The sequence below is a fragment of the Dicentrarchus labrax genome, unplaced genomic scaffold, assembly GCF_905237075.1.
Source record: "Dicentrarchus labrax unplaced genomic scaffold, dlabrax2021, whole genome shotgun sequence".
Classification (NCBI taxonomy): domain Eukaryota; kingdom Metazoa; phylum Chordata; class Actinopteri; family Moronidae; genus Dicentrarchus; species Dicentrarchus labrax.
The window spans coordinates 29,846,785-29,869,193 of NW_026136705.1; the positions used below are offsets into that span (position 1 = coordinate 29,846,785).

Consider the following 22,409-nt stretch of genomic DNA (forward strand, 5'->3'; position numbering starts at 1 on the left):
AGTCTGGAACTCTTTCCTCAGGCTGTAGACTTAGAGAACCTCGGCTGAAGAGCAATAACTCTGCTTTATTTGCACACGTTTTAGCATCTTGCACATTCATTGTTTTGCATTGATGTTGTTGGATTACGGTTTACTGTAAATTATATGTACAGGAATCATTTGTTTTTTATGTCTGTGCCTCTGACTGCAAATCAAGTTTCAAAATCAATAAAAATGACTGAACCTGATGATGAAGAACTCAAAATATTGACTCAACAATAATGAGAAACTCAATATATCCCATCACATTGGCAGTAATGTGCTTCCATACAAACCTCTGCAGGAATAATAAAAACAACCAGTCTCTTTAAATGAAACGTTTTTTATTTGGCATTATTTTCTTGCAAAAAATATAAAAAAAAACGCAAGCATCAAGAATCACATGTACAGTACTTAATTTACACACATTTAGAAAAAGAAAGAACTTGTTTGCAATGTTTCAAACTTGTTTTCTCACCGGTGAAACAATAAAAACAGAATATTTTAAAGTTGTGTGGAACTGAAACCAGAGACGGTCGGTGTTATGGCTTTATGCGGCTTCTCTAAAACCACAATGAAAGCGTCGCACACGAGGACACTTCTTGCCTGAGGACGTCCTGAACCTGGATTTATTTTATTTTTTTAAAACAACTTTATCACCTCAATGGAAAACAGAAAACATCTCACTACTTCTAATATTTTTTTAATGCTGCAAGTCATCTGGGCAACGTAGCGCAACAAAACAAATCTTTTCACAATAACCTAACCAATGATCAGTAACATCGTATTCACAACACGGGCCTTTACAAGCAGTGCTCCAGTGTTGCTGCATGTTAATAGTTACTAGAAATCAGCTGCAGTTTGTCCCCCCCCATCCATCATCATCACATTCAAACGTCCACTTGTTGCACAACAAGAGCCAGAAGTTCGTTCAGAAACACTTACAGCTCGTCTGAAGGCATTTCAAGAATCTCCAAAAACCCTTTTCCTCATCTGGATTTTAAAAAAAGGGGCTTTTAACCATTTTTTCTTTAAGAAAGTGTCCAGAAATGACATCGCCCTTATTGTTTTGTACAAGAAATATAAAAACTTGTGTATGAAAATAGAAAAACACGAATCTTACGTAGATATATCTTTTAATTGTGTTGTTTTGGAACATTTTCTTTTTGCTGTTCTTGTTTTGTTGTCATTTTCTGAGGTTTATGTTTGGTTATGTTTTTGCCTTTTCTTCCGTCATTGATTAATGTGATTTGTTGTTTTTGTGTGGAAGAGTAAGAGTGGTGAACCTAACGGGATGCTGCCGTCTTTGTTCGGATTCGGGAATGTTACAATTTTATGTTGAGTTTGTTTTTGTTCCATAAATATTTTCATACACGATTAAGAGAACAGGCTGGTTTGTCATTTGCTGCTCCTGTACAGACGGTAGATTGTTGAAACGCCTTCGAAACAGTGAGTCCTGGTTTCTTTGCTCTGCCGTGTGAATGTGGTGATAATGAGAAACTGGGGGAGCTGCAGATAGAAATGAAGTGTATTTCTACCTTCCACAGCCACTGCTTTACATTCATTTAAAAGAAAAAAACAACGTTGAAACTCGAGACTTGCTGGAGTTCAGATCCATCACAGAGCAGACCTTTCTCATCAACCTGCAGTAAAAACTGCATCACCACCGAGTGATAGAACTCAATGTTCCCTGTGACGGATTATCTGATAAAAAGTGTGTAAGCGTCTGCCAGTTGACTCTCACACTGCACAGACACAAACAGAAACTCAGACAGTAAGCAGAGAAAGTAAAACGCTGCAGCTCGCAGTACAGTGTGTGTTTTATCTGCAGCAAACACGTCACAAACACTCACAAACACTGGAAACACTTCTTCAGGCCCGACTAGCTCGCAGTGGAAACCAAGAACAAACACACCGAGCAAACCCAAAAGAAAAAGAAATTCAGTGTATGATGCATTCTCAAAAAACAGGCACAGCAGATCACTAACCTTTGACCTTTTCACCTTCAGTAACAGTCCAAGGCCACCACTAGCAGGTCTGTACACTACAATGTATTTACAAACAGTACAAGGGTTTGACAGCAGTTTGCCAGAGAAGGCTGCCAGTGTGCGTGCTGATTATCCGGCGTTTCAAGCCACATTAGACACTGAATTCTGGAGGAAACGCCCTTTTTTTGGGGTCAGTTTTAATATGAATCCTGACAAACGTTGGCTGTGAAACCGGAGCGAACACACTGACGAGCCTCCTCTCAGTGGGACTGAAGAGCGTTTGGTCTCTGAAAAACTCACCTGGACCCATGAACGTGCCAAAATATCTTAAATAACAAAATATATATAATATATACACTTTTATTTTAAAAAACAAAAAGGTGATGACGCACCTGAGACACCATCACACGCGCACACACACACACACACACACACACACACACTGAACGACAGCCGAGCATACAAAAACAAAATGAAACTGAACGAGGAAGCAAACATCCAAAGGAAAAAACACATCTGTACAAACATACCTGTGTGTGTGTGTGTGTGTGTGTGTGTGTGTGTGTGGTGTGTGTGTGTGTGTGTGTGTGTGTGTTCCTGTGTAAATCTACTGAATACTGCCGAGAATGAAAGCCTGATTTGGGGGGGGTCCGGACTGTGAGGTGGTTTCACACACACACGCACACACGCGCGCTGACTGCTGGCTTCGTGTGTCCTGCCTCCTGCTGCACAACGTCACTCCTGGACCATCGGGGACTTTACTGGAGGGACAGAGGAGGACAAACATCAGCGTCACACACAAACAACAACGACAACAACAACGACAACAACAACGACAACAACAACAACTTGTGATTTTAGCAACGGAAAACAAGACAAATGTAATTTCCGGTCTTATTTTTGTAGTTGTAGTTGCCACGTTAGTTTGATGAGATCTGGAAACGGCAGCAAAAAACGGTCAAAAAGGTTCCCAACCTGGGGGTCGGGACCCCCACTAGGGGTCGCCAAAGCTTCATGAAGGGTTGTGAGGCCTTCTGGATATCAAGGTGTGCTGGAAAACTTTAAAAAATCTACACAGCAGGTCTATATCTCAGCACTTCATTCACTTCTGTGAAGAAACGTTGTCTAATAGAACAATGGTCAAGCATCAGGGACAAGAAAACACTGAATTTGTCCAAAAAGAAGTCTATTAAGTCTGTATGAGTGTTAAAAATAGATAGAAATACATAATACAGACAGAGAATTATAAAAAGTTCCCGGGGGCTGTGGCTGGGCAGCAGGTCGTTCCTCATCGGAAGGTTGTGGGTTCGATCCCCGCTCCTGGTGCCACATGTCGTATCCTTGGCAAGATACTGAACCCCGATTGCTCCCATTCCTGCATCGGTGTGTGAGTGTGTATGAATGTTGTTTCTGTTCGATGGACTTTGCCATCACTGAGTGAATGTGTGTGAAAGGGTGAATGTGGCACGTGTAAAGCGCTTTGAGTGGTCGGAAGACTAGAAAGGCGCTATACAAGTACGGTCCATTTAAACAGGAAATAATCTGCTCAGAATTCATCCAAATCTCCAAATATGGATCTATGTCCTTTTCACAGACACACAAACTAATGCCTCTCCAGGAAGGAAATGGGATTTAAAGGTGTTTCAAAGAAAACAACCCAATAGACAAAATAGGGTGCAGGCATGCAGGCAGCGTTTGTACAGGTGGCACTAAGATCTGCTCTGATGCAACATAGAGGAAACTTATTCTTTAATATTCACTCAAACGAGCTTCAAAAAGCTTAGAATCACTTTCAGTTAAAAACAGAAAGACTCAATGGGAAGTGTTTCTGGGTGACAGTATCTGATCGAGGTCTGCGCTAAGCTGAGGAAGGACCAGAATGACCCGGGCACGAAGTTCCCCGCCTCTCTTATGAACTAAAGAACGGGCGTCGCCACAACCTGATTGGCCGAGAGGAGAAACGCACCAAGCTGCTCTCAATTACTGATCGGGAGTCAGCGCTCGCAGCCTCCGCAAACAGGTGATCTGAATGATCCTCCAATCAACTCAGAGGAAGTCTGACATTCAGATCAAATAAACTGGGAAAACAGTGCAGTAAGTTCTCAACTTAGGCGTCTAAAACAACTTTATTCCATCAAAATGATTAAAAAAAGAGGCTAAAATAACGTCTGTGTTTATAGAAGCAACAAGCAGACAATGGCTCCTTTCATGCCGCTGTGACAGCTCATTTAAAATCCCACATTAAAGCACAGAGATAAAACATCTGAACTCCTGTCCGTCTGTATCACGTCCAGGCGTCCACGTATCATCAGAATGTGTTTCTGCACCCTCGCAGCTGGCCTATGTTTATTTATAACCAATAAATAATTGATGCAAAAGCTGCTGCTATCAACCAAAAATACACACTTCCAAAATTTTACCCGGCCTCTGAGGGGGGATGTTGACCACGTACGTGAGCCAACTCCTTGAGTTCCTGACAAGCATCTGTGAAAAACTGTTTTTATGGGTTTTTTCTCTCGCACCACCGTCAGGATAAACTTTACATTTCAGCTCCACAAACGTAACAGGATCAAACTGGAGTCTTACATTGTGAAATAATGACGTTCATCCAGCAGTTACCTGCTCATTGGGGCCCTTTTTGTCTCCGTTGACGGCCTTTAGGAGGACGGCTTCCTCATTCTTTGTGTTGGTCTTCATCTCCACGACAATGTCATCTTTGGTGGTCTTCTCTTTGGTACTGACGACAGAAACAAGAGTCGGCGTTGGTGTTTTTGCTCATTGTGACGGAGTATGTGGAAATGATTCATAGCCCCTAACATCTGTACAACCTGAGCTTAAATGTTATATAAGTCAATAAACCATAATAATTCAAAACATTTATTTAATTTGAGTCAGAAATAAAAAAATACAAAAGATTGCAACTTCATCTAAGAGGTATAAGTCTAGAGTTACATCCCTAACTTCTTTAAAGGATAATATATTCTATATTTTTATAAGTATCAACAAATCCCATGAAAAAACCTAAAACTGTGCCATTCAAATCTTTAAAGACGTACTCCTCCATAAAATGATGCTTTTTGAGCTGTAAACTGAATTATATGACGACACTATGATGAAACACATCAGTGCTGCTGTTAAAATTGAACATTTTTACCAAAGTTATGAGTTTTAGTGGGTTGAAAATGTCTCAACGTGCCCTCTACTGTTTAAAATAACCCAAAAAATGAGTTAATGCCCTGTAATGAGAGGAGGGCAGCCCACCTGCCCCAGCCTCCGCTCTGAGTGGAGAGAGAGTTAGCCTCTCTGAGCCTCTAGCTCAGCTACAACACACAGAAACATTTACAAACAACATGAATGTGCTTCTAGTGACTCAAAGCTAAAAGCTCCAGCTGACAGCAGCTGCTCATTAGCTCTGTTAGCTCTGACTACCAGCTCGCTGTTTCTGCTACGCCGCTGTGGTCAGTGTTGTTGTTGTGTTGTTCTGTGGACAGATTTCACAGAGACTGAGGTACTCACATCTCCTGTTTCCCTGAGCGTCCACAGGGGATCTTCCCCTTCTTATGCAGGAAGTAGAGAACACTGCCGAGGATGGCCAGCAGCAGCAGACACAGTATGATCACCACTATGATCACCCCGCTGCCCTCGGCTACACACACACACACACACACACACACAGACAGGGAGACCAATCACATGTTAGTGTTAAACGTACAGCAGTGGTGTTCAGTGTGTGGGGGCCATGTTGGCTCCACTGTACGAAGATTCACGCCAAGACGAGATTAAACTTACAGCTATTTGCAAAATGCCGGTCTGGAACCTTCTGAAAACCTTCCAGTTTAAATCCTCAATGTATATAAAGATGGAGGACGTAACAGCTCTCAAAGAGTGAAGCAAAAACATCTCTATCGCCACCCTGGTGGCTGACTGCGGTATAGCTCATAAAGCAAACTAAATAAAATGTCAAATAAAATGTTTCCCAAAGATTGTTTCTGCCATTTTAAGTGGTTCCGCTGTACGTTCAAGTGTTTTCTGATTAGTTTGTGTGGTTTTTTAGAAGATAGAGATTCATACCAGAAAGTCTGCGTTACAAACTGGGGGTGTGAAGTTTGAAAGACCTGGAGGTCCAACAAGAAGATGCTATCAGTTGCATTATGGGAAGTGTAGTGTATCCAGTGTTTTTGGATCCCTTCTGCAGACTGAAAAACCTCCTTATCTTTGCCTCTGCTGCTTCAACTGCTTCTAATCTGTGTGCTGCAAGCTCTCCAACTTTATGAAAATGAACAAATACGTACAAACTGCATTATTTCAACTCTTTTAAGTGGCTTATTTAACAAAGTCCATTTCCTCATGCATAATAATAAATAATAATTAGCTGAGCGTGAAATGATGTCCTTTATATTTCAGTGTCATTAAAGTTGGAGGACTGCAGGAAAATGTCATTTACTTTGTGCAGCATCTGTGACTCTTAACTGGCTTTATTTACATTAAATTATCCATCCTGAATGAAAAGAGCTTTTTTTCTTTCTTGGCTGCACTTTAACTTTACAGTTTGTTGGTTCAGTTTATTTTAAGAGGCGAGCAGGGAAACAGTATTAACAGTAGCTTCACTAAATTCATCATTTCGAGAACATTTAATATTCTTATAATGAGTGTATCTGGTTTAGTTCAATTTGAACTTTTTTTAATTCTAATTTCACTAAAATATTCCTGTAGTAACTTTTTTTTGTGGTTCATACCTAGCAAATATCCAACTTTATTTTATTATTAAATCCAGTGTATCGTACAGTCACAGTCATATTTATGTAGAAGTTTATCCTCCTAGATCAGTTTTTTTGCCATTTTACTGAAAAATTAAGTAGTTTTTGGTCATTTTTCTCACACTGATGTAAGTTAAAGTGATTTTTCTTTTGGTTTTTGTTTGGTTTTAATTCATTATTAAAGTTATAAAAAGGTGTTTCATGTCATGATGAGTCAACCAGGTGTAATGGCGGGACTTTGATATCTCAGTGAGACATCCATCTTTTGTATGACATAAAATTGCTATTTTTTGGGGGGATTTTCTTTGCTTCTCCTGAATTGAATTATCCAGATCAGCCTTTCTGAATAATGCTGAACCCACGAAAAAAGGAGAAAACAAACTGAGACGCCGTCGTTCATTTTACGGCTCAGAATGTCATAAAACCGTGATGTAATTCATTTTTAAAGAACATCTTCCACTCCCTTTCTTTTTGTTGAGTGTGTGCAGAAAGCTTCTACTCTGAGGGGCTGTTCCAGTGTTTAATAACCTCAGTAAACAATTAGGACGGCGACCAAATATTTACTTCCTGGGAGCCGCTCTTGCGCTACGCTGGATGATTTTTGACATAGTTTCTTTTTTGTTATGGTTGTTTTTTTAATGGTTGTGGGTGCTCTTTATGTGCCCGCTGTACTCCCCACAGGCTAGTGAAGATTTTAATGGTATGAAGTGACTGCTCAGATAAAATTGCCCCATAATAATTTCACCAGGTATGTAACAATCCACTATAAAACACAAGACTGTCTGGAAACGGCAGTAAAACGCAATTTTCTTCCTTATTTATGTTTGTTTAAAAGATTCTGGGATGTACAAATAATGTTTTTACCCGCTGCAGCATTTGGTCCAAGTACCACTGTAACTGTTGGCGTGCTTGAATTTGCTGCTGTTATGATTTTTCTCTCAGTATCAAACAGAATATTTAATGTGCCCTCAGGCCATCCCAAAGATCTGCCAGCGAACTAAAGACAGTACTGGTATAGAAAATCATAAATAATGTATATAATCCTCCAACCCTTCGTTGTCACAGACATGAACTAAAGCGTGAAGAGACAGAGGAGAAAGAGGCGCCTTTAATAAAAAATAAAGAGGGCGACGATCTTACCAGGAGAGAAGGGAGCAGTTGAGGTGACCATGGGAACTGTGAACAAGTAGAACAACACTTAGAGCGAGCCCCGACACACACACACACACACACACTTCACATAATACATTTAATTCCTGTGGAGGTGTGAGAGGAACAGAGCTGACTGTATGTGTTTACAATACTGGCTTCATTCAGCAGCAGTTCCCAACCTGCAGGTTAAAACCTGCAATCTGTGACGTCACCCATCGGTTTGTGGAGAACCATTTTGAATCCTCAACAGTTTTGGGGGTGACGTATTGCGAGTTGAGCTGCTCTCAGTTTCGACTAGAAGGAAACAATGGCGGCTCGCCTGCTCACACAGGATCTGGTATTCCAGATAAACATTAAAATGTGTTTGTGAACAGATTTGAGGAGAGAAACGGTCAACAACACAATCTGGATCCATATCTGATCAGCACTGTTTGACAGTTTGATCTGAGTTTGGTTGAGCTGGACGGACTCACTGAGAATGAGCTGTCAATCACAAGGTAGCCCCGCCCTAAAGCATACCCTGCTTTATGGTCTGTTTTACTCTAAATGGGACCATCAGTTACTAAATGAACATCATGCTGTATGGAAGAAGACTGAAACTAGAGACTGAGACCAGAAACTCATCAGGAAACTGTTTACTGAGCTCATCAAGGAAGTGAGAAGTCGACTCATTTCTCCATAAGACTGAATGGTATCTGTGTTTTATTGCAACCAATGGAGCTGCCCCCTGCTGGCCGTTTCATAGACTGCAGGTTTAAGCCACTTCCACGTTCTGTCCATTATATAAACTGTCAGTGGTGCAAACAGATCTGCAAATTAAACATTTAAAAGTGTAGTTTGATCACAGAAACAATGCAGCAACTTTCCTTTAGGATCATTAATAAACTCAGCAGAGCCCGCAGCACAAACACAGCTTGATAGTCCGCCATTGTTGTTGTTGTTCTTCTGGTCATACATTGGCTATTTGGCTAAAAACATACTAGTAATGCGTGAAGTGTTGCTGTGTCTAAGGCTGTTAGTGATTTGCGGTGGCTCAATCGAGGTAGTATCGCCCTTTTTGTTGTTTTATGCTAATTACTCAGCTGCTGCTTGTACTAATCACCTGCACCCTCCCTCCTCCTGCCTCCTGGGTCTGTGATACAATTAAATAAAGTTGCCAGTTTTTTAACATATTCACATATTGACTTAAATAGGAAAATTTTAACATATCGCCCCCAACCCTAACGGTTGAAAAACTAAAATTAGGAATATTAAACAAAACACTTCAGACATCTTGTGAGCAAATGGGAATAAATGAGAGCGCCAACTTAAAGTCTGTTCATTCTGTGCTTCAGAATATATAAAATAGGACATTAACTGTGAGAAGCGGAGGCCAGCAAACCCTCACGCTCATGATTTGCATTCATTAAAGGCTTCAAAAGCAAACTAAGTTTTGAACTCCCTCACTGGGGTGAGCAGAGAGAAACTCTTCCTCCTTCACATCGACTCGCTGCAGCTCCATCAAGGAACCAGAAGCCAATATTGTGTGAGCTCTGAGGCACTTTCTGTGACAGTCCTGTCATGTTGGAGTAAAGATTGGGATTAAAAGGACTAAATGATGAAAAAAAATAATAATCCCCCCCCCACTGGTGAGTGCCTTTTAATTGTCCAGACTTGCTCTGTGTAAATGCAAGAGTTAGCACATATTTCATAAGATTAAAAAGAATGGCTAATGACAGTTTCAGAGCCTGACTCCCTCTCCGTCCTCTGAACATACAGCCTGATCCACTCATACAGATCTTCCAGTGTAAGTGGGAGAGAGAGGGAGAGAGAGGGAGAGAGGGAGAGAGAGACTCTTACTGGCTTTGATGCTGAAAGCCTTCACTTCGGTGCCCATGTCATTGGAGGCGTTGCACAGGGCGCTGATGTCCGAGGTGACTTTCACCGACACCACGCTGTGAGCGATGTGCCTGTTTGCCTGGTTCACCACCTCGTGCCAGTTCTGTGGAGACAAACACAGCTGGTTGATGAGAACAGCAGTACACACTTTATTATATTTATATATATGAGGTTTAACACATTAATATAGCAGCAAACAGCTATGTAAAGATATAGTGGAGTTGTGGTGTCGCAGTGACTGAAACTGCTGCTTTTATCATCTCTGTCGGTGAATTAAGGATTTATTTCCACCAAACCAGAGTTGGTGATTGCTGGAAAGACTAACAAAGACGCCTTTAGTGAGTTTTATTTAGTTTCTGTTCACTTTGAATGACGTAACGCTTATATACGAGCTGTTTTTCTCTATGGAGTCTGGTGGAGAGTGATTACATTGCTGCTTCTGGTTAAACTAAAGGTCTATCTAATTAAGTAAGTATTACTTTAATAATTAAGTAATTTCCCCCTGGGATTATTAAAGTATTTCTGATTCTGATTCTGATTTTCATATCTCTGAAGGGATCCTTTCCATAATGCTGTCAGACACTGACAATAACAACCTGAGCCTTTCAGTGGCAAACATTAAGCTCTTTTAATGGACATACACATTGGACGTGTGTCCCCGAGGATTAGCTAACGTTATGCTGCAGTCGTTGCAGCTTGCGTCACATATATTTTCTAATATATAACTCAGTGAGTTAAGGCTTTATATTGACCAAACTGGAGTTGCTGAAAAGACTAACAACAACATTTTGGTGAGTTTTATAATCTGCTCGGTAAAATGACTGGTTTTGTCTCTGGAGTCTGGTGGGCTGCAGCGTCCATTGTTTCAGTCTGAGATGCTGGTTCTCCACAAACACTATAATCTCAGATGTAGTAGGTGAAAGTAAACCTGCTGCCATTACTGCAGCGCGGTGGTATCTCACCTGTCAACCTGCACAACAACACAGTAATACACAGTAATGTATGTGAAGGATTTTACTTTTCCAGGAGTTCTTGTTGAAACGATTCCTGGCTGAAGCTCTACTTGGCTGGTTTTTACTGTTTCAAATGTTTTTTACAGAATGATGTGTTTTCTGTGAATACGATACAAAGATGATGCGTGTTTGTTCTTTTATAATAACCCCCAGGAGCCAAGGTTCATTTCGCTTATTAATATAAAGCTGCCAGGAACCCAAAATACAAGAAAAATGAACCTATAAAAACTGCTCTTTAGTGATAATCACCAAAAATATGATATAATACAGCAATTAAACGTAAGAAATAAAACTTAAATTGTCCTGTTTCATTGTCTTTTGTCTTGAAATAATAAAAAAAGAAAGAAAACTATAGCTACAATCAACCCATCAACTGTTACTACAAACCAAACCAGCGTCTACAGTACATGAACACAAACATCCACCACGGTGCAGCGAGCTCATACCTGGCTGCCGATGATGTTCCAGTTGATGACGGGCAGCGGTTGGCCCTGAGCCTCACAGCTCAGGTTCACCATCCTGCCTGCTGCCTCCTCCAGCTGCACCTCCTGCTCCTCGCCCACCAGCTGGGCACCACCTCACACACACCAACACACACACACACACACACACACACACACACACACACACACAAATGATCAAATTACTGTAAGTAATATCTGTAAGTGTGAGAGGACAAAGATGGGAAAGTTGGATTGTTTACATTACACCTGTAAGAGCATATTTGTATTTTATCTTGTATTTTGTGACATGTATGTTTATTTATTTTGTCCTTCGGTTCCAGATGTTTCACATTAAAAGCCTCCAAGAGGACAATCCTCCTCTTTCCTTGTAGTTTTTCCTTCAATAAAAACTATAATAGCTAAAGTGTTCAGTCTTAAAGCTTCTGTCTTTAACATCGTCACATTGTGCGCTCTCAAACTCAATACTTCTTTCAATTATTACTGTTTATGAACTTATATAAGCTTTTAGCTTTGGTTGTCAGCTAAAAGATACTCCAAGAAATGGTGTCAAAATAAGCAAAAATATGGGCGCCCAGTTAGCTCAGTGGGTAGAGCTGGCGACCCATGTACCGAAGTCCTTGCAGCGGCCCAGGGTTTGAATCTGACCTGCAGCCCTTTGCTGCATGTTGTCCCCTCTCTCTACTCCCCTTTCCTGTCTATCTTCAGCTGTATCTATCAAATAAAGGCAATAAAAGGCCAAAAAAAAACTAAAAAAAAATGAAATAGGCAAAAATACCAGTTCTTTGAAGACTTTAAAGGGGAAAAAGCAGCACAATCGTGATGCAATTCATGAAATTCAAATTACACCTGACTGACGCTCACTGGAGTCTAAATTCATAACCCAGAAAAGGCCTGACATCTTTAAACCAGTAAGAATAAAAACCAGTGCGAGGACGATGACTGACCTTGGACGATGATGTGAACGGAGCCGCTGGTGTGAAGGGCCGGCAGGGAGGGAACGGTCACCTCACATGCGTACTCTCCTGTTGTTGCATAGGTGGCGTCCCTCAGGTGCAACGTGTTCCCCGAACCCACCTGCTGCCCATCCTATACACACACACACACACACACACACACACACACAATAAGCACATATGCATATAATCAGAAAACAGGGGCTGAAGGCAGCTGAGATGCTGTATGAGTTTGTGGTAACTACTGGCACTACTGGATGGATTCCCATGGATGTTTGTGCAGATATCAGTGTAGAGGATGAATTGTTGTAACCTTGATGATCTCCTCAGTTATAAATCCGTCCCATTTTGCAATTTCACATGAGTTGAAAATATTGAACTCTGTGTGAAAGATGTGAGCATGTCGCCAGGTTTCTGCAGTGTGTGTGTGTGTGTGTGTGTGTGTGTGTGAGGGAGCAGAGAGACAGAGCTGCTGCTGGCCCACAGACAGTTGCTTGAACCCGGGGAACTCAGCAGGAGAGAGTCACAGTCACACCAGATTCTGCTCTGACCTGGAGACGTTTACAGGGGTTAGTTTTTAAACTTTTGGGATTAAAAAGTGGATTTTATCTGTCGTCTCAACCTGTCTGCTTAGAGCTACGGAGCTGCCACCCCAACTTCTAGCTGCCTGTGTGCACCCAGAGCTCTATGATACTACTTCATATTTATACAGAGACTGGACAGCAATGAGGAAGTTGGACCACCTGGTAAGAGCTGAAAATATGTGTCTGTTACTTGATAACTAAGTTAGCACAGCCCTGATTGATCCAAACTCCATTCAGAAAACATTTTTACAGTTGTTTGCGCACCGTCTTGCACACAGACCCGACAAAAGACTTTTTACAAACTGGCTATCATGATGTCGTTATTTCGGCGCCCTTTTGATCCGTTTATTGACAATGAATCACATAAAAATCTCTTTAAAAGGCAAAATATTTGCTTTGTTTGGTGGGAACACACCATTTGTCTTGTTTCAAACTAAATGAGCAAATTCTGCAGCTGTTATTGCTGTTACATATCCCCTGCATACATTGCTCACTGTAATGTTAACTCTAATATATTCATATTGTGAGTGCTTGAATGGCTGTATTGATTCACAGAAATGAGTTTCAGCTTGTTGCTCTTTTCTGAACAACATAATCTAATCTACAATCTGTACCACTACCGTGTGCGTACCTTGTACCAGACGGTGGAGGTTTTCAGGGAGGACAGAGCGTTGCAGGTCGCAATCAGATCTTCTCCTTTGAGCATGACTTCTGAGTCTTTGGGTACCACGACCGCTGGGTCCAAGTCTGAACGCAACAAACAGAACAAGACACAGGAAACACACGGTTGGGTGGATTGAATTCATGTTGTCTCTAATGTCTGTTTCAGATATATACGTTGTACATGTGTGTGTATGTGTGTTCCTCACAGTGCACGGTGAGCTGCATTTCTCCTTTGACGTCGGCGTAGTCGTCGGTGTCCAGAGGGCGACACTGGTAGATGCCGCTGTCTTTCCGCGACACCGGTGAGAGGAACAACACATCGCCGCGGCTCTCCAAGTCCTCGTCCGGGTCCTGCAACAAAACACTCTCACTTACTGAATCCATGTCGTGATCATGTGAACGTAATGACAGAAACTAGATGTTAGACGTGCAACAAAAAATTTAATTAGTCCTGCGAGGGAGGCAGCTGCAGACTTTAGATGAATTCCTTTAGTTTATTATAGAGTGTGTTGGAAGAAAACATGTGATTAATAAAACAAGCCCACTGGTGCATCGTGTAATCTTTGGAGTCCTCTCTGGCACCCAAAGCAGGATATTTATCCCGTTTGATCTCTCTCAGTTTTCACTTTCAACTCTGCTCATAAAAATGATGACATCTGACATTTATTATCGGAGGTGGATGCAGGTTCTGAACATTTCACCGACCAGTTTTCACTCCTTAGCTCTTTGGCTACAAATAACAGCCACAATTTACACTGGAGTCCATTAGGGCGAGCAACACGAGTGGTTGAGACGCAGGCAGAATTTAAACACATCCAAATGTTTAACCGCAATATCCAAAACCCACTTTCTCCTAAGTAACAACATTTTTCTTTGATTTTCATGTCAGTCGGTTCATCCATTTCACCGTCTCTGGGTCCAGAGTGAAGGATCTTGGCAGCTACTGAATGGATTGCTATGAAACTGGCTGCAGTCATGAATCATCTGCAGAGGATGAATTATAGAACCGACTTAAGAGTAGAGACAGACCTTGTGTCTGGTTAAAGCTATAATATGTAACAGTTCTACATTAAAATGTCTAAAAACAATAGAGCTATTTTATAGCATACATTGACTGTTTATCCAGTCTGAAGCCACATGTTTACCATCCACTGTTTAGATCTTGGTGCTTTTTAACAGCAGCTCGGCTCGCAGCCCCTCCGGGACGTCCTTCGTCTGTCACAGTGTGGGAAAAGCAGTGATTTTTAAGGTGGAATCTTAATTCTCATCCCTTTGTCCCTTGTTTGGCTTCACTTTCTATCTTTCTTTCAGTTCTGATTGTCTGCCCCGCCCTGATTATGTTCACCTGCCCCTCGTTATCCTTCCCCTCCTGTATTTAGTCTTTGTGCTCAATTCATATTAAAATCACTGCTCTCATCTTGCTGCCTGCTGCTGTCCTTTGCGTTTGGGTCCGATCCTGAGTTTGCACTGTTGCGCCAGGAGGAGGAGGAGGAGACCTCTGTGGATAATCCGGATCCCAGGAGAAACCTCCTGAAGGAATCCTAACCAGGAGAAGTTCACCCAACAACTCTCATGATCCCACGCTGCTTCACCACCTCATCAAACTTCATCTTTTGTTATTGTTTTGATGTGAGAGCCCCCCTAGTGGCGGACATACTGTACCTTTAAAGCAGTGTTTAGTGGAGTCTAGGGAATGCGATATGACCAAATATATATCGTGTGACGACAGGAAAACTGTGTTTATTTTATTGCATCACAAATTATAATCTTTACAGCAATATTTTTTGTCATTTGGTTCGTTTTTTGTCCGGCAGAGATGCAGGCTTGTATGAAGTCAAAACAAACAAACATGGAGGAGAGTCAATGTGACACTTTGTTAGTTTACTGGTTAACAAGCAATGTTGTAAACTTATAAACATTCCTTGCATCACTGCTATATTTTTAGTTTTTAGATACATGTGTAAGTTTGTAAATGCTATTTTTATTTGACTCTTTGCTGTGGTTGTAATACTTCCAAATATTTATTGTAAAAACTATAAAATATGAAGTAAATTATCTCATCATATCACAAGAGAATGGCCCAAAGTATTAAAATACAACAAAACAAACATCATAAAGTCACGGCGACAACAACCGCTGACCAAACGTCCCCGACCGCCTCGTTAGCAGGCGTTAAAGCGGCAGTCAGCTGAGTCTTTGCATTGTCTGCACATACAATGGATGAGTGTCTGACATGGGAACGAGCCCTGTCAGTGTGGCCTCCGGTCTCAGACCCCGGCCTGGATCTGTAGGGTCAGGGCCCACAGAGCCTTCACAGACCCTGCACACTCATGTCTACATGGGGCCCTGTGAGCTCTGCATATCAAAAACATTCCCTGCGTGTCTCCTGCGTGTCACCCATTCTCTCTCTCGGGGACTTTTAGGGTGAGAAAATACCGTCCATTCTTACTTGTTCTCTGTTGAAAACGAAGGGCGACGGGGGGTTGCCGTCACCCTGGCAACGCAGCTCCACAGTGTCCCCCTCTTTGACCAAGCCCTGGGGCGACTCCTTCCACAGCTCCACCATGGTGGTGGGGTCTGGACACACACACACACACACACACACACACACAGAATCAAATTAAGCAGGCTTATTCAGCTAAAGTCACTTCACAAGTCCATTTCCATAACGCTGACAGCACAGACTGCGTTTGGCTCCGACTGCCACAGTATCACTGCAACACTGACTCACAACAATAAACCAACAGACACATCGGGGGTCTGCTGAATCTGAAATAATATAGCATTAGATACAATAACGTTTAAAGGACTATTCCAGCAGTTTAGAGAAGAATGGTCTGAATTAAAGCAGCTGAGGCTGCAGTAATGTTCTCATATTGTATGATATGGGTTTATCAGTGGCTGATGCTGATTTATATATAATGCAAATATCAAGAAGAAGGTTAACTTTATTCATTTATTAATTCTTTTTTTTATTTTGTTGGAAGTTTTATTGCATTTTATAACCAGCAACAAACAGAAACAAAAGTACAAGACAAAAACAATAAAAACGAACAACAGACACTAACATAGGAAAGCAGATCTTTGGTTACAATAATAAATAAATAACATAATTACAGAGCTACAAAACCATCGTACTCTTTTCAAGTTCGGTCCCTCCGGACACATATCCACTAAAGCTGTCCCATTACTCCTGAACTCTCTCATTTCCCAGCATCCTTTCACAAGCAGCATTTGTTCCAACATCTTAGAATCAGTCGAGCGAACATTGTTCAAACTCAACTGTGGTTCTGTAGTTTTATCCCAGAGGAGACACAACCTTGAAGATCTGGGAAGGTTAACCATTCACCCACCTACTCCAGAACATTCCCCCTTAAAGGAAAACCCACAGGGCATTCCCACAATGCAATGCATGTACGTACCATGTTCTGTTTTACACTTCTGAGATTTGCTTTTGTGTTTATGAGGATTTATTTTTTAAGTTTGTGTTCATTTCATCAACATGTTGTTTTAGATGGAGTTTATATTGATTAATGAAACAGAAAAATACATTGACAACTGACTGGTGTTTAAGGGAGAGCGGGGTACAGTATGTCATTCAACTGCATTATTCTTTAGATTATAACATACAGTAGTTCCTAACAGATAAATAAAGTTATTTTGATGTGATTAGATTGATTTTGAAAAATGGCTGATAAACAGTTCACTCCAGTAAGCGTGATTTGATCTGTTTTAAAGGAGAACTGGTGGTTAAAAATCTAAATGGCAGAAACTCTGAGGGGCTTTTATATCTTTACCCAAACTGATGAGATACAAACATCAAACCTACACGAAGTATAAAAAGAGGCTCAACTCACAGTGAACGGTGACGTTGATGCTGTTGGACTCGACCGTCCTGATGGCCGCCGGGACAAAGAAGCTGACCTCACAGAAGAAATGGGCGTCCTTGTCCTCCTTCGCCACCTTGTACTCCAGCGTGCTCTGGACGGAGTAGAAGTCCCTGAAGTCCCGGGTCACCAGGGTCAGCACGTTTACATCTGGAGTACAAAACCAGACAGTACAGACGTGTAACAGTGGACCACAACAGCCAATCGAGATTAAAGCTGGTTTCAGGACCCCAGATACGCAACGGGAGGTAAACGTAATGTTTACAATCCTGGCCAGTCTCCTGCGTGGTCCCTAAGTGCTCGAGTCCCTCCCCACTTAGAGAGCACTTACTCCTAATATACTCTTCCTCTCTCTGTATATAAAAATATTCTCAATATTATCTATTTCCAGAAAAAATGAATGAAGAATGAAGCCTGGTTACTGAAAAGCTGCCACACCCATTTAATTATGCATAACTTTAAGCCTTAATATAATTTAAAGATGCGAGTTGTATAAAAATCCACCCTCCGTACAGTCGTCATGAACGGGGAAATTAGCTCTGTTGTTTGTACCAGACTGTAAACATGTTTATTTGGGCATTTTAATATGGAGATTGACTCCCTGCTGGAGCCAGCCTCTAGTGGCTGTTAGAGGAACTGCAGCCACAGAGGTTGCTGCTTGATATCGACGTAATACAGCATGTGGAAAACAAACAGCGTTACACTCTGACAACCGGGCACCACCAACCCATAGATGGCGCCACTGGGACAGGGCAATTCCTTGCTACTGTTAGATTTCCCAGTTCCAGTGTGAGATTTGTTGCAGACCCTCTGAGACAATGACCAGGTTTGCACTTACGTCCTGGGGAAGACATCAGCGGCATGCCGTTCCTGTACCAGGTGATGTTGGGTTTAGGGAAGCCGTTCCGAGCCTCACACGACGCAACCTGGATGGAGAGTCACATCAACAAATCTGTTTTATCTCAGTCGATTGGGACAAAAACTGCAGACAGAGAGAGATTTAAGGAACTCTCTGCTGGTCATTCTGTCTTGGTTGATCTCTCAGTATGTGAGATTAAGTCGACCCACCTTAGACGGCACCTCATTGGTCACAGATATTCCAGTAAAGACTCCCTCGATGACTGGAGCCTCTGGAGGAGCTGAATGAGGAAAAAAATCACTTTGGTGAAACAAAGATAAATCTTAAAGGCTTGTAGTCTTCCATATGAAAGCTGATTTTTCTGCCACTGGAAGGTGTTTTCTGGGCTCCCTTACCAAACACTCTGAGGTGGGTCTTCCCCTCAGCGTTCCCGGCAGCCATGCCGTTGACCTGGCAGAAGAATTCCTTCTCGTCTGACAGCTTGACATCTTGGATGGTGAGCTGGGTTCCCTGCTGGTCCGAAGTCACCTCGATGCGTCCACTGTAGTTGGTGTTGTTGTCCACCATCTGCTGGCTGTCGTCACCGTAGAAGATCCGCATCCGTGAGTTGTCCCCCGCAGCTCTCTGCAGGAGGACACGCGGTCAGGAAACACCTCACCTTTGACTCAACTCAGACAGTTTGGGTTTAACAGTATGGTGGAGGCCTCGTGGGTTTATACCGTAACTGTCCTGAAACTGAGGACGAAACTACGACACAGACGATCTCAAGTCTTTGTTCTGTCTTTCATGCAGCCTGGTTATTCATAATGTATGTTGTTCTGTGAGGTTTAATGAATGGAGTCTGGTGCCATATAAACAGAAAATGACCTTACTCTTGTACGCCAGACAATCTGAGTTGTTAGCCGACATATTTTAGTGTTTAATTTCATTTTCTTACATAAAATTACTTTGTAACATGCTGTTTAAACAATAATAATAATATATAATTCTACTAATAACTGCAAAAAAGTAACAGGAACATATTGGTTATCATTTATTGATTTATTCTACTATTTCTTATTGTCCTTGAACCCTGAAAAACTATAATGCAGGAAATAAACTGATTTATTCTGTCACTAATACAGCAATTTATTAAGAATTCAGCTCCCAACATTATCAGTACTCATTATTACTATTTATTCATATACTGTAATATAACTATTCCCTTATTTCTATCCTCTATATATTGTCATATATTGTCAGTCCTTCCAGAAAAAAATTGTGATTGTCGCGGGCAAAAATCCTTGATTATGCGGCACGTTTTCTTAAAAAATGCGATGGAATATGCGGGATATTTATGCAATTTGATGTGATGAATGAATTTTCGATGATGTTCACGGCGCGTAATTACGTCACTTCATAACGTTCCCATGGCAACAGGGGAAAATGGCTGCTCTTGTGTGAAGTAAACGCAACATTTTTCAACTTTCTGCTAAGATATATGTGACTTTTTTGCAACGAAAATGCGGGGATTATGAAATCATGCAAACCCCGCGTATTTTGTGCGAAAATCGGCAATTTATGCGGCGAAAGTGCGGCTTATTTGAAATAATGCACACCCCGCATAAATATGTGGACTTTGGCTGATTATGCATTGAATTATGCAATCGTATATCGCGTTTTTCTGGAGGGACTGTATTGTATTATAATGTACATTATTTCTTATATTTTCTACCTATATTGTCGTTAGATTCTGTCAAATAAAGCCTATTTTAAACATTATTATTATTATTACTATTATTTATATTTCTTGAGTTGATGCAACTCTAACACAACACATCCCCCCCCGGGGATCAGTAAAGTATGAGTAAGTTATTCTGACGCTACAACTAGAAACTGAGCTCAGGCCTCCTATGATTCAAATGGTTCATGGTGTACGTGTGCGGTTGGATAGCTCCAGACAGGCAGTGTCGAGTCTTTCGCCGCGGGTCCGGCAGTACTCACCACAAACCACTGGATTATGACAATGCTGGGCTCGTTGTCGGCGTTAGTGAAGCTGTACTGGCAGGGGATCTGAGCCGAGTCACCCAGGTACACCTCAACGCTCTCATGCATAGTCAGCTCCACCTTGGCCCACGCTGAAAAACACACAAGACATGCACATAAATCGACTCCCCGGCGGTAATGGAGTCCCATTTTATTCATGAACCATTCAGAAGCCATAAAAACAGTAAACTCCCTGTCGGCGTGTTCTTCCTTACCTACGTCTAATTCTAAGTTTCAACCCCTCAACCCCTTAATTCAGTTCGATACCGCATTGTGTTTGGCAGATGCCGGGCCAACCTGGAGCCAGTCTGCCATGTTAGCAGAACAAAGAAGAAAAGGCTTCTTGTACCACATGGCATCATTTTCATCTCCCTTCTGCCTGGCTGACTGTAACCACAAAACCACATCTTGGCCAGAGAATCAGTTCCCTAGGCATCATCGGGGGAATGCAGGCACGGGAAGGCTAGCCAGTTTGACACTGGGGTTGTTGATTCAGAGAGCCAAGTGCTTTTTCAGCCATGTTGGACTTGGCTGCCGTTACAGAGAGGCCCGCTCAGACAGTGACAAAAGAAAAACAAGATGGCACAAAAAGTCTATTTTATTCTGTTTAATCTGGTTTTGGAGTTGTTACGCAAAGACGGTGAAGGATCCTTCCCCGCCCCCTTCCTCTCACCCCCCGCCCGACACTGTCAGGTGTCACTGTGCGGCGTTCAGTGGATTTACTCTGTCATGTGTTGTCATTGCCACTTTTCATTTTCCCCATTTGTCTGCAGGAGCTCAGACTGTTGCCTCCTCATCACTGAGGATGAGGAGTTCTTCTTAAAAAAAGGTCAATGACCTCTGAGTCAGGATCAAAATCTATCATCTCTTCTTTGTTTTCTATAATCATGTATTATTATGTCTTCATTCAAAGAGAGACGTTTCTAGATTTGTATTTAACAAACACAATATAGGATCATCCTATCCTTCACGACCGACACATCATATAGTATAATACATAAAGTTTACAGTATAAAGTATAAATGCAAACATAAACCATCATAAAATGTAAATACTTAAGTATTTCTTGATATTGTCTGGTGTTTCTGCTTCTGTTGCATCTATTTTGATCCTTTTATCTTAAGGGACCTTTTTCTATCCTTCAGTAAACTGACCCAGTGACATATTTTATGGATATTTCATTTTATATTAAAAAATGAACAAGGAACCCAAACAGTTAACTCAGTAACTGCAGGAAGTTTGTGCAAAACGAGTGATTTTGATGAATTTTTAGCAGATCATTTCCTGTTTAGGGAACTTTTTATATAATTTTCTGTTTGTATTATGTATTTTTTTTAAATCATTTTTAACACTCATACAGACTTAATGGGATTCTTTATTTTAAAAAATCTATGTTTTTCTCTCCCTGACACTTTGACCATTGTTCTATTAGACAATATAGGTTATAGGGATATAGGTCTACTGTGAATGATTTTTAAGTTTTCTAGCACGCCTTACAATCATTAAGGTCTAACTGGCAGGGGTCCCGACCCCCAGGTTGGGAACCACTGAACTCTATAGAATAGGGATGTAACGATAAACTCAACTAACAATTCAACACAATTTACAATACTGAGCTCAGGATATGATTCTGAAGACAAATCATGACTGAAAAAGACAAAAGATTCCTTTATTTCTCAGACAGAAATCTACAACATAAATTTCCTGAATCAAATTATCAAACTTAGTTCTTTGCGGCTTGATACCACGATTAATTTATCATGAATCATCACATATTTGTACTGCGATTCAACCGTCTCGTGATATATTTTTACATTCCTACAACAGATAACAGAACACTATAGAAAATAAAAGAAAACATAGCAGCAACAATAAGATTTATTGTCTCCATGAAGAGCTGTGTTGTTGTTTCCTGATGTTATTATTGCAGCTTGTGTTGGACATCCCAACAATTACGCCTCGTCTGCAGAGTCCTGTATGTGTTTTCAGCGTTGGTTGAAACAGACCAAGCATGAAAAGAGCTTTAAGAGTCCAGTTGCCACCCTGCTGCCCCCATTCATCCGTCTGCCCCCCCCCCCCCCACACACACACACACCGTCCCCTCCCCAACTCGGCACCAATCATTTTCACAACTCATTTTTTTTCTTTCTCCTCCCTCCTCCGCCCGG

The 22,409-nt window shown here is 41.5% G+C and overlaps 1 protein-coding gene across 2 annotated transcripts in view; it reads right to left on the reverse strand.

Annotated features, from left to right (window-relative positions):
• Window positions 1–345: 345 nt before the first annotated feature.
• mcama (melanoma cell adhesion molecule a) overlaps window positions 346–22,409 on the reverse strand; it is a 52,986-nt gene continuing 30,922 nt past the window's right edge. Inside the window, exons 2-16 of one of the 2 annotated variants that reach the window (XM_051402298.1) lie at window positions 20,200–20,333; window positions 18,612–18,840; window positions 18,426–18,496; window positions 18,196–18,283; window positions 17,328–17,507; window positions 15,920–16,047; window positions 13,677–13,821; window positions 13,439–13,554; window positions 12,215–12,356; window positions 11,253–11,383; window positions 9,755–9,896; window positions 7,904–7,939; window positions 5,523–5,652; window positions 4,593–4,743; window positions 346–2,767 (exon numbers count right to left, since the gene is read on the reverse strand). In XM_051402298.1, coding sequence (XP_051258258.1) covers window positions 4,611–4,743; window positions 5,523–5,652; window positions 7,904–7,939; window positions 9,755–9,896; window positions 11,253–11,383; window positions 12,215–12,356; window positions 13,439–13,554; window positions 13,677–13,821; window positions 15,920–16,047; window positions 17,328–17,507; window positions 18,196–18,283; window positions 18,426–18,496; window positions 18,612–18,840; window positions 20,200–20,333 — 1,805 coding nt within the window. In that variant the 3' untranslated portion in view covers window positions 346–2,767; window positions 4,593–4,610. The remainder of the gene's footprint in view (window positions 2,768–4,592; window positions 4,744–5,522; window positions 5,653–7,903; window positions 7,940–9,754; window positions 9,897–11,252; window positions 11,384–12,214; window positions 12,357–13,438; window positions 13,555–13,676; window positions 13,822–15,919; window positions 16,048–17,327; window positions 17,508–18,195; window positions 18,284–18,425; window positions 18,497–18,611; window positions 18,841–20,199; window positions 20,334–22,409) is intronic. The other variant, XM_051402299.1, reaches the window with a different exon arrangement.